The sequence below is a fragment of the Lissotriton helveticus genome, chromosome 3_1 (genome assembly GCF_964261635.1).
Source record: "Lissotriton helveticus chromosome 3_1, aLisHel1.1, whole genome shotgun sequence".
NCBI lineage: Eukaryota > Metazoa > Chordata > Amphibia > Caudata > Salamandridae > Lissotriton > Lissotriton helveticus.
This window is the reverse complement of record NC_136061.1, coordinates 201,687,013-201,701,283: the sequence shown is the minus strand read 5'-3', so window position 1 is coordinate 201,701,283 and position 14,271 is coordinate 201,687,013. Positions and strand designations below refer to the sequence as shown.

General features: G+C 44.3%; 1 protein-coding gene across 1 annotated transcript in view; it reads left to right on the top strand.

Annotated features, from left to right (window-relative positions):
* The window catches only part of TMEM132E (transmembrane protein 132E), a 1,094,917-nt gene that overhangs the window by 1,063,402 nt on the left and 17,244 nt on the right, over positions 1–14,271 (top strand). The window contains exon 8 of the mRNA XM_078679595.1: positions 8,939–9,130. Coding sequence (XP_078535721.1) covers positions 8,939–9,130 — 192 coding nt within the window. The remainder of the gene's footprint in view (positions 1–8,938; positions 9,131–14,271) is intronic.

Below are 14,271 nucleotides of genomic sequence, written 5' to 3'. Positions count from 1 at the left end.
TTATCAGGTGACGGGAATCATACTCTGCTACTGCCTGTGCTACACCTATTTAGTCAGGAGTGAAGCGTGCATTGCTTCTACGTATGCTACTCCTGTTTACCAGGGGAAGCGAAGCTTCCACTGCTACTGCCTATGCTACACCTGTTCTGTCTGTGGGAGTAAAGCATGCACTAATATTGGTGTGCTACACATGTTCTGTCTGTGGGAGTAAAGCATGCACTAATATTGGTGTGCTACACCTGTTCTGTCTGTGGGAGAGAAGCCTGCACTGTTACTTCCTTTGATACACATGTTCTGCAGTGGGAGTGAAGCCTGCACTGCCTCTGCTACACCTGTTCTGTCTATGGGAGTGAAGCTTGCACTGCTGTCACCTATGCTACCCCTGTTGTGTCTGTATGAGTGAAGCTAGCACTGATGCACCCTATGCTACAACCGTTCCGTTCTGTTGGTGGAGGTGAATCTTGCACCTCAACTGCCTATGCTACACCTGTTTTGTTTGTGGGGGTAAAGCCTGCACTACAACTGCCTATGCTATATCTTTTTTGTTTGTGTGAGTGAAGCTTGCACTGGACTGCCTATGCTACACCTGTTCTGACGGTCGGACTTAAGTTTGCATCACTGCTCTTCTGTAAAAAAAATAGGTTTTCGTTTCCGGAGCTGTTAAGCTCGCATCTTCCATTCACACTAAGTGCGCACATTGAAATCCTACCAGAAGCTCAAGTCGAGGGAGTTTTCGCTCCTTCAAGGTGAAGTGCACCGTCGTCTGCGCATGCAGGCTAAAAGCTCCCGCAAACGTACATTCTTTTCTTCACTTTCACATAGATATATATACTGCAGTGCTGCTACTGGGCCCTGTAAGAGAGTGACATGAAAAATGGATTTGCCTTCCTCTAAGTGCCTCTTGACCCTGACCATACCCCGCGCGTTTTCTGCTGAAAAGGCCGGATCTTGGAAATAGCTTTTCGGCGCGCGCGCACTGCTAATGCACTGACCTTGAAGCGGTCGCGCCGGGACTGCAGGGCCGGAGTCGAAGGTCATGGCGCTGCGGCGTCTTCCGGCTAGAGGAAGCCGGGACCTTCGTGACACGCCATTTGCAATATCTGCGCGAGACGCCGGAGTCCATTAACGGAAAGGTTGGAAACGGTTTGTGCTAAATGTCAGGGTTCACATAGGTGACACAGCCCCGGCATAAACCCCGCGTGGTCAGCATCTCCACCAAGTGACGTGAGGGCCTCATCACATAAACTTAACATAACAGGTGTTTTTGTAAAGCGCAGGATTACCCGTAGGTGTCGTGGCGCTGAATAACAGAAGTTTATTGTTACCCAACTCAATGGTATCTACCTCAGATGGATGAAAGGCTGAGTGGACCGCCAGGATTTGAACCTGTGACCATGAGGTCAAACACAGGCCCCTGCAGTGGCTGCTTTAGTCCACCAGACGCGGCTCAACCTTGCCGGAAACCGCGCCAGGTTACCTGCTTCATGGCGTGCATGGTTTACGTCAGTGCAAGTTACAAAGGGGGTTCATCCTAAGTGGCGTCCGGCATTATTCGCGGGTGGTGAGTGCGGGCGCGCGGCAGTGTGGGATGTCACGACGGAGGGGGAACGGTAAAAAAAAAAACGAAACTTACCTTGCCGCGCCGGTCCCGCGTCTCTGTTCCTGCTGTCCTCGTCAGACGGAGGCACAGAAAGCATCAAAAAGGCTCCCCTGACCAATCGCAATACTGCAATGCAACTTTGTGATTGGTTTGGACGGTCAACCATGGAATGGGAGCGTGGGCTTGTTCTCCATGCAGTCTGTAATGCAGCCTGCGTGGAGAACGGGGGTAAAGGGCCAACCAAACAGTCATTGCTCACCTGGAGAAGTGTGGCTCACTGGTGTGGAGAAGTGTGGCTCACTGGTTAGAAGCGGCAGACCCTGAAGCAGAGGTCGGCCCGGGACCAGGGTTCAATTCCCGACACGGCAGGGTCTTGGGTCAATGTCCGCGGACTCGATAATTCTCGCCTAGGTGCCTATGCTAACCATGGGTCCCACTCTGCAACTCTGCGCAATGGCTTGCTTAATCTCCACAACGGCCCTATCAGCGCCGGGGATGCCTGGCTTCACCTTGGGGGTGCCCAGGAGGGACCATCTCACAGGGAAAGCCAGGACGGGTTCCCCAGCGATACAGCGCCAGGACGCCCCGAGATGGGGCAACAGTGCGCTTTACAAGTATACATACATACATACATACATGGGAGTGGGCAAACCCCTCCTCCCCCGCCCACCTGCCGCCAAGGAAACATAAAATGCTAAAAACTTCAAGGTATTATCATTTTATATTTCCTTTACTTCACTGCTCAAAAGCAGCGGGGTGGAGCTCCTCCGCCATAGCAGAGGAGACGCTGCATATATTGACTGGCCTGCATCAGTGCAACGTTACACAGGGAACACTGCACGGCTGCTTACACGTTATGGTCAGGGTCGCAATACAGCCACATAGGGGACAAAGCCCTGCTGCAAACTGTACTTGGCCTGCATCAGTGCCAGGTTACGCATGAGACTCAGCCCTTCGGCACGCAGTGCATGGCCTGCATCAGTGCCAGGTTACGCATGGGACTCAGCCCTTCGGCACACAGTGCATGGCCTGCATCAGTGCCAGGTTACGCATGGGACTCAGCCCTTCGGCACACAGTGCATGGCCTGCATCAGTGCCAGGTTACGCACAGACCTCAGCCCTACTGCACACAGTGCATGGTCTGCATCAGTGCCAGGTTACGCATGAGACTCAGCCCTTTGGCACGCAGTGCATGGCCTGCATCAGTGCCAGGTTACGCATGGGACTCAGCCCTTCTGCACGCAGTGCATAGTCCACATCAGTGCTGAGTTACGGGAAACAGTTTTAACAATGCAGGCAGAGCCACACATGTTCCAATTTCGCAAGTGCTGCCATGTTTGCTTTAACCATGCATATGCCTCAACCACGCATATGCATGGTAAAGCAGTAAGTGGTCTCGTTTCTGGCTGGTGATATCAGGAAGGTTCGGGAGAGAACGCAACACAGTGAGGTAAGTGGGGCTGGGGCCTGGTTTTGGAGGAGGATGGTTTGGGGGGTGGTTGGGAATAGTTTTCAGGGCTGTGGGGAAGAGTTGGGGTAGATTTCAGGGTCCAGGGGTGTTGGGGTAGTTTTGAGGGCTGGGGGGTGTGTGTACCAGGGTAGGTTTCAGGGTTGGGTGGGTTCAGGGTAGTTTTCAGGGCTTGGAGGGCTTGGGGTAGTTTTCAGGGCTGGGGGAAGGGTGTTTTTCAGGAGAGAGGGGGTAGTTTTAGTATTTATGGTGGGGACTTGATGGTGCCGTTTTAGAGCTCAGGGCGGGGAGCAGTGATTGTAATATTTTTAAGGGCTTCGGGGGGGGCAGGTCAGTTTTTGGGGCTGGGGAGTTGTGTCGTTTTTAGGGCTTAGGGGGGTGCAGGGTACTTTTTAGGGTTCGGGATGATCAGGTAGTTTACAGCGTTTAGGGGAGGGTGGGGTAGTTTTTAGGACTGTGGGCAGGGACGTTTTTAGGACTTGGGGTGGGCAATTTGGTTTTTAGGGGGGGGTCGTTTTAGAAGTCAGGATGGGGACAGTGGTCGAGTGGTTAAAACTTACCTGTCAAGTCTTAACCACAATGGTTAAGACTTTTGTTGTTGAGACGGCGTGGAACTGGCATGCGTGGTAAACGCATACATGGTTCCATCACACAACCCTGAGTTACACAAGGGAGCACTGCCCAGATCAGTGCCAAGTTACATGAGGGGAAATAGCCCTGCTGCAAACAGTGCCTAGTCCGCCTCAGTGCTGGGTTACACAGGGGGCACTGCCCTGCTGCACACAGTAAATGGCCCACATCAGTGCTGAGTTACACAGGGGCCACTGCCCAGATCAGTACCAAGTTACATGGGGAAATAGCCCTGCTGAAAACATTACATTGGTGGTGGGGGCCAGCAGTGCTGCACAGGGTACGGCAAAGATTGAGATACAAAAGGGGGTGGTGATGGACGGAGCATCTGAACCAATCAAACACTCACACCCAGTCAAAAGATCTAGGTTTAATCCATCACCGTTCTTTAGCCCACTCTGCCACCCTAGTTCAGACATGGCTATATGCAAATCAGTCTGACCCTGTGCCTCATGGGAACAGTCCAGCCCGAACTGCCAAGCCATGCCTTCCCTGGACCGGAAACAAGCTTCCTAGGACCGGTTTCTGGCATTCCAGCCGTCTTTAGCCATGCTTACTTGAATCCAGTGGCAAAGTGAGCAAGGGACTCACGTCTGAGCATACCCTGCCACACTTATGGCGGCCAAAGCGGTACAAAAGGGGGTTGGGTGGTGATGGACTAAGCATCTGAACCAATCAAACACTCACACCCAGATTGAGATACAGCCATGCAGGTGCCACAGCTCTGGCGCAAACAGTTCTTGGTCAGTATTGAGATACAGTGACATAGGTGACACATCCCTGCTGCATGCAGTGCGTGGTCAGTGTCAGTGGCAAGTTACACAGGGTACACATCCCTGCTGCATGCAGTGCGTGGTCAGTGTCAGTGGCAAGTTACACAGGGTACACATCCCTGCTGCATGCAGTGCGTGGTCAGTGTCAGTGGCAAGTTACACAGGGTACACTGCCCTACTGCATGCAGTGCATAATCAGGATCGAGATACAGTGTTATAAAAGACACAGCCCTTCTAGAAACAGTGCACTGTCTGCATCAGTACCAAGTTACACATGGAATTCAACCGACTGTGCTACCGACTGTGCTTGGTCAAGATCATTACCAGTGGGATGGGACACAGCTCTTCTGCAAATAGTGCCTGATCAGTACCAAATTACTTGGGTCGATAGGGGACAGCACTGCTGCAAACAGTGCGCAATCTGCATCAGTACCAAGATACACATTGGATACATTCCTGCTGCAGACGGTGCATGCTCAGAATCAGTACCAATGACAGGCGATACAGCCCTTCTGCAAACAGCGCGCAGTCCGCATCAGTACCAAGTTACATGGGTCAAAGGGAGCAGCACTGCTGCAAATAGTGCCTGGTCAGACCCCCTAGGAATCGCTTAAATCACGGGGATGGTGGCCTGCTGGGGTCAGCAGACGACTATGTCCATGATTGCTTTTAAATAAAGCAATCTTTTTAAAGGCAGCCCGTTTTCCTTAAAGGAAAATGGGTTGAATTTAGAAAAAAAGAAACGATTCCTTTTCATTTTTTAAGAGTAGGCAGTAGTCCGTGGGAAAAAGGTTTTTGCATACATTCACAAAGGGGAAGGGGTCCCTTAGGGACTGCTTCCCCTTTGCGAATGGGCTACCACCTTCTTGAACAAGGTGGCAAAATTTGAATATTTTGCAACCACATCTCGGTCACAAAACATTCCTGCATACCGATGGGATTCGGCATTAGGAAGGGATGCCCTAAACACGTCCCTTCCTAATAGTGAATCGCTAACCGATTTTGCCATTCGGATACCGATTCGCAAAATAGATTCTGGCACATTAGGATAGCCTTTTTTCTTGACGCAAACGGCCTGATTCTTCGAATCGGGCTGTTTGAAACCATAGAAAAGGTACATACATGTGGCCTATAGTGACAAAATACAGAACATCTTACACAGAACGCTTTAATTCATCACAAAGATATGATGTGGTTTGCTACTCACTCACAACAGCACTTACCTATGATACACTAACTACTAGCACTGACCAGATCATGTTAAACAGAACACCCAACTAACATCCTAAGAGACCTTAAGCCCTTTAAGGCCAAATACACCTAACAATTTTGAAATTGCAAACACTGTGATTCACAAAAATAACAGGGTTTTCTACCGCAAAATGATTTTTGGTCAGGGTTTAAGCCCCTTTTGGAGTCAAACTTGCAAAGTGGTTTTTACCACTCATTCTGATTTGCAGTTAGAAGGGTGCGTGAAAAGGGCATCCCTTCAAATTTTGATTCACTGTGACATGTTTAAATGGTTTTGTGACCGCAATTACAGTCACAAGCCACTCAAAGGTACAAACACAAGTTACTTTAAATACATGCACTGCACCAGCGGTGTGAAGCACTGGATCAAGACAAAGCAAAACCAGAGACTATAGTTCTAATTTCGGATTGTTATAATTACATTTAACTATGTAGATACCCTGACAACCTCCATGAATCCAGCCCTTGTCAATCATTGTTCGATTCCCTTGCACAATGGCATAATGGGGCACCAGGTGAGAATGTGAACTGGCTTTAAAAGTATCAAACTAAATATGTCCAAATTCTTTCAACAGAGGCAGTCAGTGATTGGATGCCCAAATATTTGCACAGTATAAGTAGCTTTCTCTATCCTGACTTTTATCCAAATTGTTTGCAGTCTGCGGTATCGCTAGAGATGCTTATGCAGTTGCACCACTCAACATGCTTTCCTCAAGCTACTGCACACTTGTGATGTCATGCAACTCTTAACATGTGTTTAATGAAGGCGATGCTACCACGGACAGGGGGCTCAATGTACTAAAGCATTTTGTCGGCGCAAACGCCACAATTCGCGAAATCACAGATTCAACAGTGCCAAAATTGAATTTTGTAATGAGCTAAACTTTTTTTCAAATCTGAAAAGGCTTACCGAATATCAGACATGGGGGTTTGTGAACAATTCTGACCTGCACCCAGGACCTACATGAAAGCGGCTTCATTCCAGTTTGCGATCTGCAATGAGTTGTATCAGTAGTTAGTGACTCCGGTAGTAGCTGCAAACCATTAAAAGTTACTGACTCCTCAAAGGAGGTGGTAACTAATTCCCAAAAGAGAGGGAAAGGGCACCTTTTCTTTATCACATCATTTTGGGTGGCCTGGGAGGAAGGTTATGGTGTGGATGACCGGTAGACGTTTTCACAAATGGGAAAAAGCAGCATCAGTTCCATAAGCTACTTTACTACAGTGGATTCTACACCGTAGTAAAGCGAGAAAACATCTTACCCAAGGAACAGCGGTGAAAATGCTCATGGTGTAAGCACCAGAAGCTTTTAAAAGAAAAAGAAAAGAGGGGGTCGGTACATGAGGAAAGAGCTTCTCTCGCATTTAAAGTTTCTTTTTTTTTATTGCTTCCCAGGAGAATTGCAGGAACGCTGTATTCACAGATTCTGGAACTGTTCCTCATAGAAATATGATGAAAATGTCTTATTAAAGCCAACGTTTGAGTTTTGCGGCCAATCTTGAGAAAATGTGGTAGGATCCATGCAAGTCACATCGCCCTAGTCTGCCATGGGTGTCTAGTTTTCAGAAATGTCTGTGTTTACTAGCTGTTTTTGGGTGGCCGCCAAGCCCGGGCCCAAATACTGCTGTTTCCCACATCATCAAAATGGATCAATTTTGGTGATGAAAATGTTACCTCTCCAATACACGTTTTGGGGCCTCTCCTGTGGTGAGCAACTGGCCCAAATACACAAGTATTGTGGGCAACGTTTTTCATGAGGATAAGTGTGGGAATCGAGAACATTTGGTATTTTTAATTGAATTTCCATTTTTGGCTTCCAAATGCTAGCGAGTGAGAAAGAAAAAACACATTTTGCAGCATGCCCTCTGAATCACAATAGTATGGATAACCCCAAATTCAGAGCTGTACAAATAGCCAGTTTTCTTAAACTCAGAATCTAGCACACAGTTGAAAAATGCATATCCTGTATTCATTCCCCTTCTTAATTCCTTACAATGTACCATATGAAGTGGTTTATTGTTGATGTATAGTAAAAATCTTTATAAACTTTAGATCACTCGTTGCCCATGGGTATCTTTTGTTTTAGACAACCTACAAACACTATGTATTCCTGCATTCAAATGGATCTGATGGACGTAACAGTATTTTACTTTTATAAATCGGCCATATGGGCAAATAATATAGATGAAAATATTGTCATCTATCCTATTTTCCAAATTTATTTAATTTTTTAAAACTGAGAAAAATCCTAACTTTAAGACTTTCGGTATTCACAGAAGGCATTTAGGAGTCCTAAAGTTAGGAGTCCTAACTTTACTACTCCTAAATTGAGAAAAATCCTAATTTTAAGACTTTTGGTATACTCAGACGGCATTTAGGAGTCTTAAAGTTAGGAGTCCTAACTTTACAACTCCTAAACTGAGAAAAATCTTAACTTTAAGACTCTCGTTATTCACAGAAGGCATTTAGGAGTCCTAAAGTTAGGACTCCTAACTTCTGTGAATACCGAAATGAGTAAGTGCCTTCTGTGAATACCAAAATGAGTAGTGCCTTCTGTGAATACCAAAATGGTAGTAAGTTTAGGATTTTGTCTTAAGTTAGTTCTGTGCATCGGGCCCAAAGTGTGCAAAAGGCTCTGAACAGAGTGAGGAAAAAAAGAAAGCTATGTTGATGACTCAAATGAGCAGCGGTTAAAACCAGGAGCAAGAGCTTTTGACTCATTACCTTCATAGCAGCTTTGATGGCAAAAGTGGGTGGTGGATGAGAGTGCCTTATAGTATGGGCGAAAGTGTCCTGCTGAGAACGATGTATGATGGTACCCAGTGGCAAGAACAGACTGATGGTTGTGTTGTGTGATGTATGGTGGCGTCCATGCCCTGGTAGATGGTGTGCCTTGCTGACACTGGCAGTCAGCCTTCCACCTGCCCACACCCATGTAGCCTTGATGGAAAGAGTGATAGGGAGAGACTTGCAGGGGATGATGTTTGAGGTCCAGCCATTGGACACTGGCCTTACGGTACCCATAAAATAAAAACACACATTTTGGCAAGAGTAGCATGCTATCTTTGGTCAACTGTAGGCCCGGCTTAAGGATGCCATTGATAGGCCATTTGACCTCACTGGAGTAAGTCTGAAAGGGAGATAGTGTACCGCAGAGAAAATTCATTGATATGACTTAATACTAAGTAACATTTTCTCTCTCTACTTTTCAATAGGTTGTGTCCCCCCTGATGGAGGCCATCCTTGGGGAGACCCCCATCACTGTCTCTGATGAGAAAGTCAGCATCACAGATCTCACGGCGCAGGTGGTGTCTGGCCTGTCTCTCTCCCTCCATCCCAGTCCAGGAAACAGCCACACTCTTATCGCTAAGACCACGGCACAGCAAACATTGAAATCCCCGAAACAGGTGAGTAAGGCAGATGAGAAGTGTGAGGAAGTTACTGAAAGGATGACACTGGGAGAGAAATGGTCGTTTAACAGGCATCCACTGAAACTCCACACCACATACAGCTAGCTATTCAAGAACAGAGGTGAGCCATTGGGCTGGTTGAAGTAACCTTGCTGTCCCTTATGTGGCACAGGTCGAACTTAAATGCTTAACTCCCTGTATTTCCACGAGAGGTGTGCAGAAGTGATCCACGCATAATTTGAACCCCAAAATAACAATTTTGCACAAATATATATCACAGAGTGGCGGTTGCCACTGTGCAGTTATGACTCAGCCGCGCTTTACATTAAAAGGCATTTTTTGATTTGGCTATAACTTTGCACGAAATTTGGCAATCCTCTTAGTCATCTAAGTTTTTGTGCAACAAGTTTTGTAAAGATCTGTGCAGGTTAAAATATTATTTGGGGGGAAGTGTGGCTCCGAAAGGAAATTTTGCTTGTGTTTACAGCTTGAACTGCTGAAAGGATTTACGCCTGACTCAGAATGAAAGCAGAACTTTACAGCGGGGGTTGGCAGCAGTCACTGCTTAATTTTTGCTGGTGGTTTTCAATGCTCGGCACCGGCACTGCATTTTAAATATCGGCACTTGTGACTAACTGCCACAAGGTGGCATTATATGGCTAATTTAGAGAAGACCACTATAACAGTGAATTATAAATTCAATATACATTAAAAATGACTGTTACCTGCAACTTTGGGAGCTGGGAATAGTCCAAATTGTCACACTTGTAAGATTGTGATGGTTAGTAGTTGTATTGTTATTGTCATTGGCAGCATGGTAGGGTAAAGTATGGTGCAAGCTGCAGCAGCCTCCTGACGGGAGCTCTGGCACTTATATTTTTGCAAATTAAGCACTGCAGACCACCCAGTTTGGCGTCAGTACATCAGCCAACCTCTGCTTTGCAAGTCCAAAGGCCATTTATAGCGTGCATTTAAAATAAGCTGCATCTTAAAAAAACAATGGAATTCAGTGGAAAACAGATTTAAAATGAGGTGGTTCTGGCTGAAATGCCTAAAACTAGTGAAATAAATCAGTTATGGCCATCAATGCATGCATGAACACATGCATAGAACTTGGAATCCTGTATAGATGTTATCTGAGTAAAACAAATTACATTTAGAACAGACAAAGTTTTGTCTAGAGTTAATCTACAGGAAAATCAGAAAAAACAACCAGTAGTTCATAGTTATATTCAATTCAGTCTAATCAAAATGTAGGAAAAACAAAATCATGATTAGATAGTCGCAATCAGGTGAGTAGTGAAGAGATTTCTTTTGCAAGAACCCCAAGTGAAAAGAAATCAAAACAATAAAGAAAACCTGAATGACAATCTGAGTGAGCATAAATGGTATATTGGTTGTTGTTTTAACTCACTCAGATGGTCACTCAGGTTTCTTGCAAAAAATTTCTTCACTACCCACCTGATTGCAGTTTCCTAATCATGATTAAAAAATGTAATAAAACAGCCCAGAGAATGAGGCCCACAGGGCATAATAAGGCTTTTGGAGGGGCGCCACCTGCCCCCCTCCCATCTGAAATAAAAGCCCTGGGGGATGGTGCCCCCAGGACCTAATCTGGTTTGGATAGGGTCCCATCACCTTTAGAAAACATAGGGCCCTGCTGCCAACCCTTGCCATTCTATCATGCGCAGCAGGGTGTTCACTTTACGTATGGTAATAAAATATTACCTTATATCAAAACATTCTAGACATTAATTGAAAAAACCAAAGGCTACAGAGCTGGTATAGTTAGGTATGATGAAAAGATGTTTAACGAAAAATTCAAACCATAGAAATTCACTGAAAAACACAAAAGTTAAAGTAATGTTATAGTTAAGTGAATATGTCAGTGACAACTTTACCATTTTGAACACAGCAATTCACCAGTTATTGTTAGGAGAGCTCACTATAACCGAAGCCCCCACCATGTACTGCTTATAGCTTTACATTTCACATTCAACAATCTTCATTGTCTCAAAGTTTTTAGTACATTTATGGAACTAAACATGCACACATTTTAAATGTTATTGCTACATAGAAGTTGTCCATAGTACTGTATTACAGTTATTTAACTTGGGCAGTTGCCCAGATATCTACTTGCATATACTCTATTGTTAACAGAGGTTTTGGCATTTTTCAAAGGTTTTTTAGAACATGCATTGGCTTGATGCACCAACCTATTATCACACTTTCGTCTGCAACTGGCAACAGGTGAAGTCAGCCTTTACCTTATTTAACATGAAGTAATACTTGCACCCCAAATTTGTGATTTGTAAACGGTGCATCATACAACAAGCACAATTACACCAGCCTCCAGGGCTTATGATATTTTCCATGCTATGGTCCCACAGGTGTACACTCGGTACCCCTAAACTGCATATGACTATGGTGTTGTCAGTGATGTGATCAATGTTGTAATTTAAAATGTCATGAGTAATTTAATATGTGAGGTCATAAGCACTGCATGACGTGACAGAGTATATAGTAAGATTAGTAAACTAAGTGGTGAATCATAGTGATCCTTTGGTTGGTAAACATTTGGTTTTATCAACCATACCTAAGTATAACATAATTTTAACCTCTTTGGATTTTATTAATTTGTGTATATATATCTATATAGATATATATCGCCACTCTGAAGTTATAGTTAGGGTTACCAGAGAGAGGAATACTCCGGATTACTGCCCCTTGACTAAACTTAAAAAATTATTACTTGTTGTAAAATGGCAGATGATGGAAAGTTTTACGGGGTTTGGTCAAGGGGGGCAAAGGAAAAAGGGGCAACCCAAACAGATTTTGACCCTTATGCATTTTACATAGGCTTTTTTTTCATTGGATGTAGTGCAAAAACAGTCAGTCAAATGTTCATAAGATTGGGCAACATTGTAGACAGTGGTGTGCAGATGATCTTTTTTGGGGTTACAGGTAAGTAGGGTTAGTATTTTTTAGAGTTATGAAGTATTTTAACTTAGTGATATCTGTTGTCGCTGTATTTCTGAGAAATTTCACAGAACTACTGTGGTACATAGTGATGACAAGTCAATATCTGATTGGATAATGATTGTCATTACAAAAATTCAAGATAGCTACTTTGCTGGTTTTCTGGCTTTAGGCCTTAAAAATATTTAAATATTAGGTTTTATTCGTTTTCCCTACCAATCACAAATACATTTATTAGGGCAATAGGCAGGGAAAATAATTATAAGGTTGTACATAGTTTAACATTTTTTTATTGAGTACCTAAGTAGTATCACCGTACCTTAAAAAAATAGATTTCTAAAATAAAATTGAAACAAAAATCTAATAGACTATATTTCACAAATATAGTGTACTACAGTGTATTTACAATTTTTTACATATTTAATTATGTCTAAAAAGTCCGCACAGTGCTGAGGTAATAGGTAGGGAACAACAATAAAACCTACTGCTTTGGTATTGTATTGAGACATAAGGTAACGTTAAAAAACAAAAACACTGAAATAAGGCAGTTTTAGTTTAGTCAACTTACTATAACTTGCATCCCTGTCATGCACTGCTTATGAACTCAAATATTACATCACTTCTGACATGTTAAATTACATCATATAGTGATTTACAAGAGCTACTCCATATCTCTTCTATTCTGCAGTTTTATGTTCTCTCTAATTTTACTGGGACCTTTGAAAATAGTGGGCTTCCAACTGAGATATCGTATAAGAAAGAACTCACTTTTGTATAGAGATTTAGTGATTTTATATATAGAGTATAAGTGAATGTATTGACTTTGTTACTCAGAATTGTCCCTGGCTGGCCATCAGGGTTATAGTGACATCACAAACATATGCCCTTACCTCCAGACCCAAGAGAATGTCGTACGAATGACTAGAACTATTTGGTTAGAATCTGTTGTTCTGGTACAGGGGATGTAGGCATTCGCTATGCTGAGATCAAGGTACAGCCAGGTATTAAATACATCGCATTTTCAGAATGAAGACTTCAAAAATACAAACAAGTCTCATGTATCCTCTTGCTTACTATTATTAGTGTGAATACACGCCATATTTAGGATCCTTCCAAAACTCCGCCCTCTTACCTTGGGGGATAATCTAAGCTCAGAGTAGGTAAGCAGGAAACACTGTCACAGATTCACAAATATACTGCATGTAGCATTATGAAATCATGTGGGGGGAGTTTGAAGGTGGCAAATGACCACTGTCAAAAGGACGATGAGACGTACAAAAAGTGTTCCTTGTTGTACCATTTTTGCACCATTGGCTATTGATGAAATATGTATTATGAATCACAATTAAAATGCAATTTGCATTTTCTTTACAGTAACTCTGCAATACATAATTACGGTCAGGCTTATTCTTCTAATCCTTTATACAGCACACATTCGAACAGCATGGTACTCGTTGTGGAGCAGGGCTATACAGGGGTAGAATAGGTCATAATGAATGCCCACAACCTTACGGGGCCAGTGAATGGACAGAAACATGTTGAGCAATACAGAGTAGATCAAAAGAGTCGGAACAACCTGATCCTGTAGGGATATATTTTGTGGTAATAAGAAGTACATCTGCATAATAAAATTAGGCATCCCTTCTGCACTGTTTTAGCCTCTATAAATTCCACTGGAGGTCACACAAAAGAACAAAAAAGAGCTCTCCATGAGCCCGCCTCGTAATGTCTTGTTTCTGGCGAGGAGTCACCTGGGTGAAGAACCATGCTAAAACCAGTGTGAGTGTGGGGTCTGTGTCCTTTTCAAGTAAAACCACCTACAGTATAGGTTTCAGATGGAAACTGTTCACAACAAATACATTTGAAAGACCGTTATCCCTCCTTTTCTCTACTAACTAAAGAAAATACACCCTCCCCCATACTAAGCCTAACCCTAAACTTAACCCTGACGTCACTCGAATCTCAGTCACTGGCGTAACGAAAATTGAGGGGGCCACCCTGCAAGGTATGTAGAGGGGCCCCCTCCGGGTTCAATTAGGAGCCCTCGAGACAGAAAGCAGTGCCGAGGGGGCCCCCTGGAGCTTTGGGCCCCCCCGCACAGCGTGGGCTGCGGGGGCCTGTGTTACGCCCCTGATCTCAGTGCATAAATGTAATGCTGT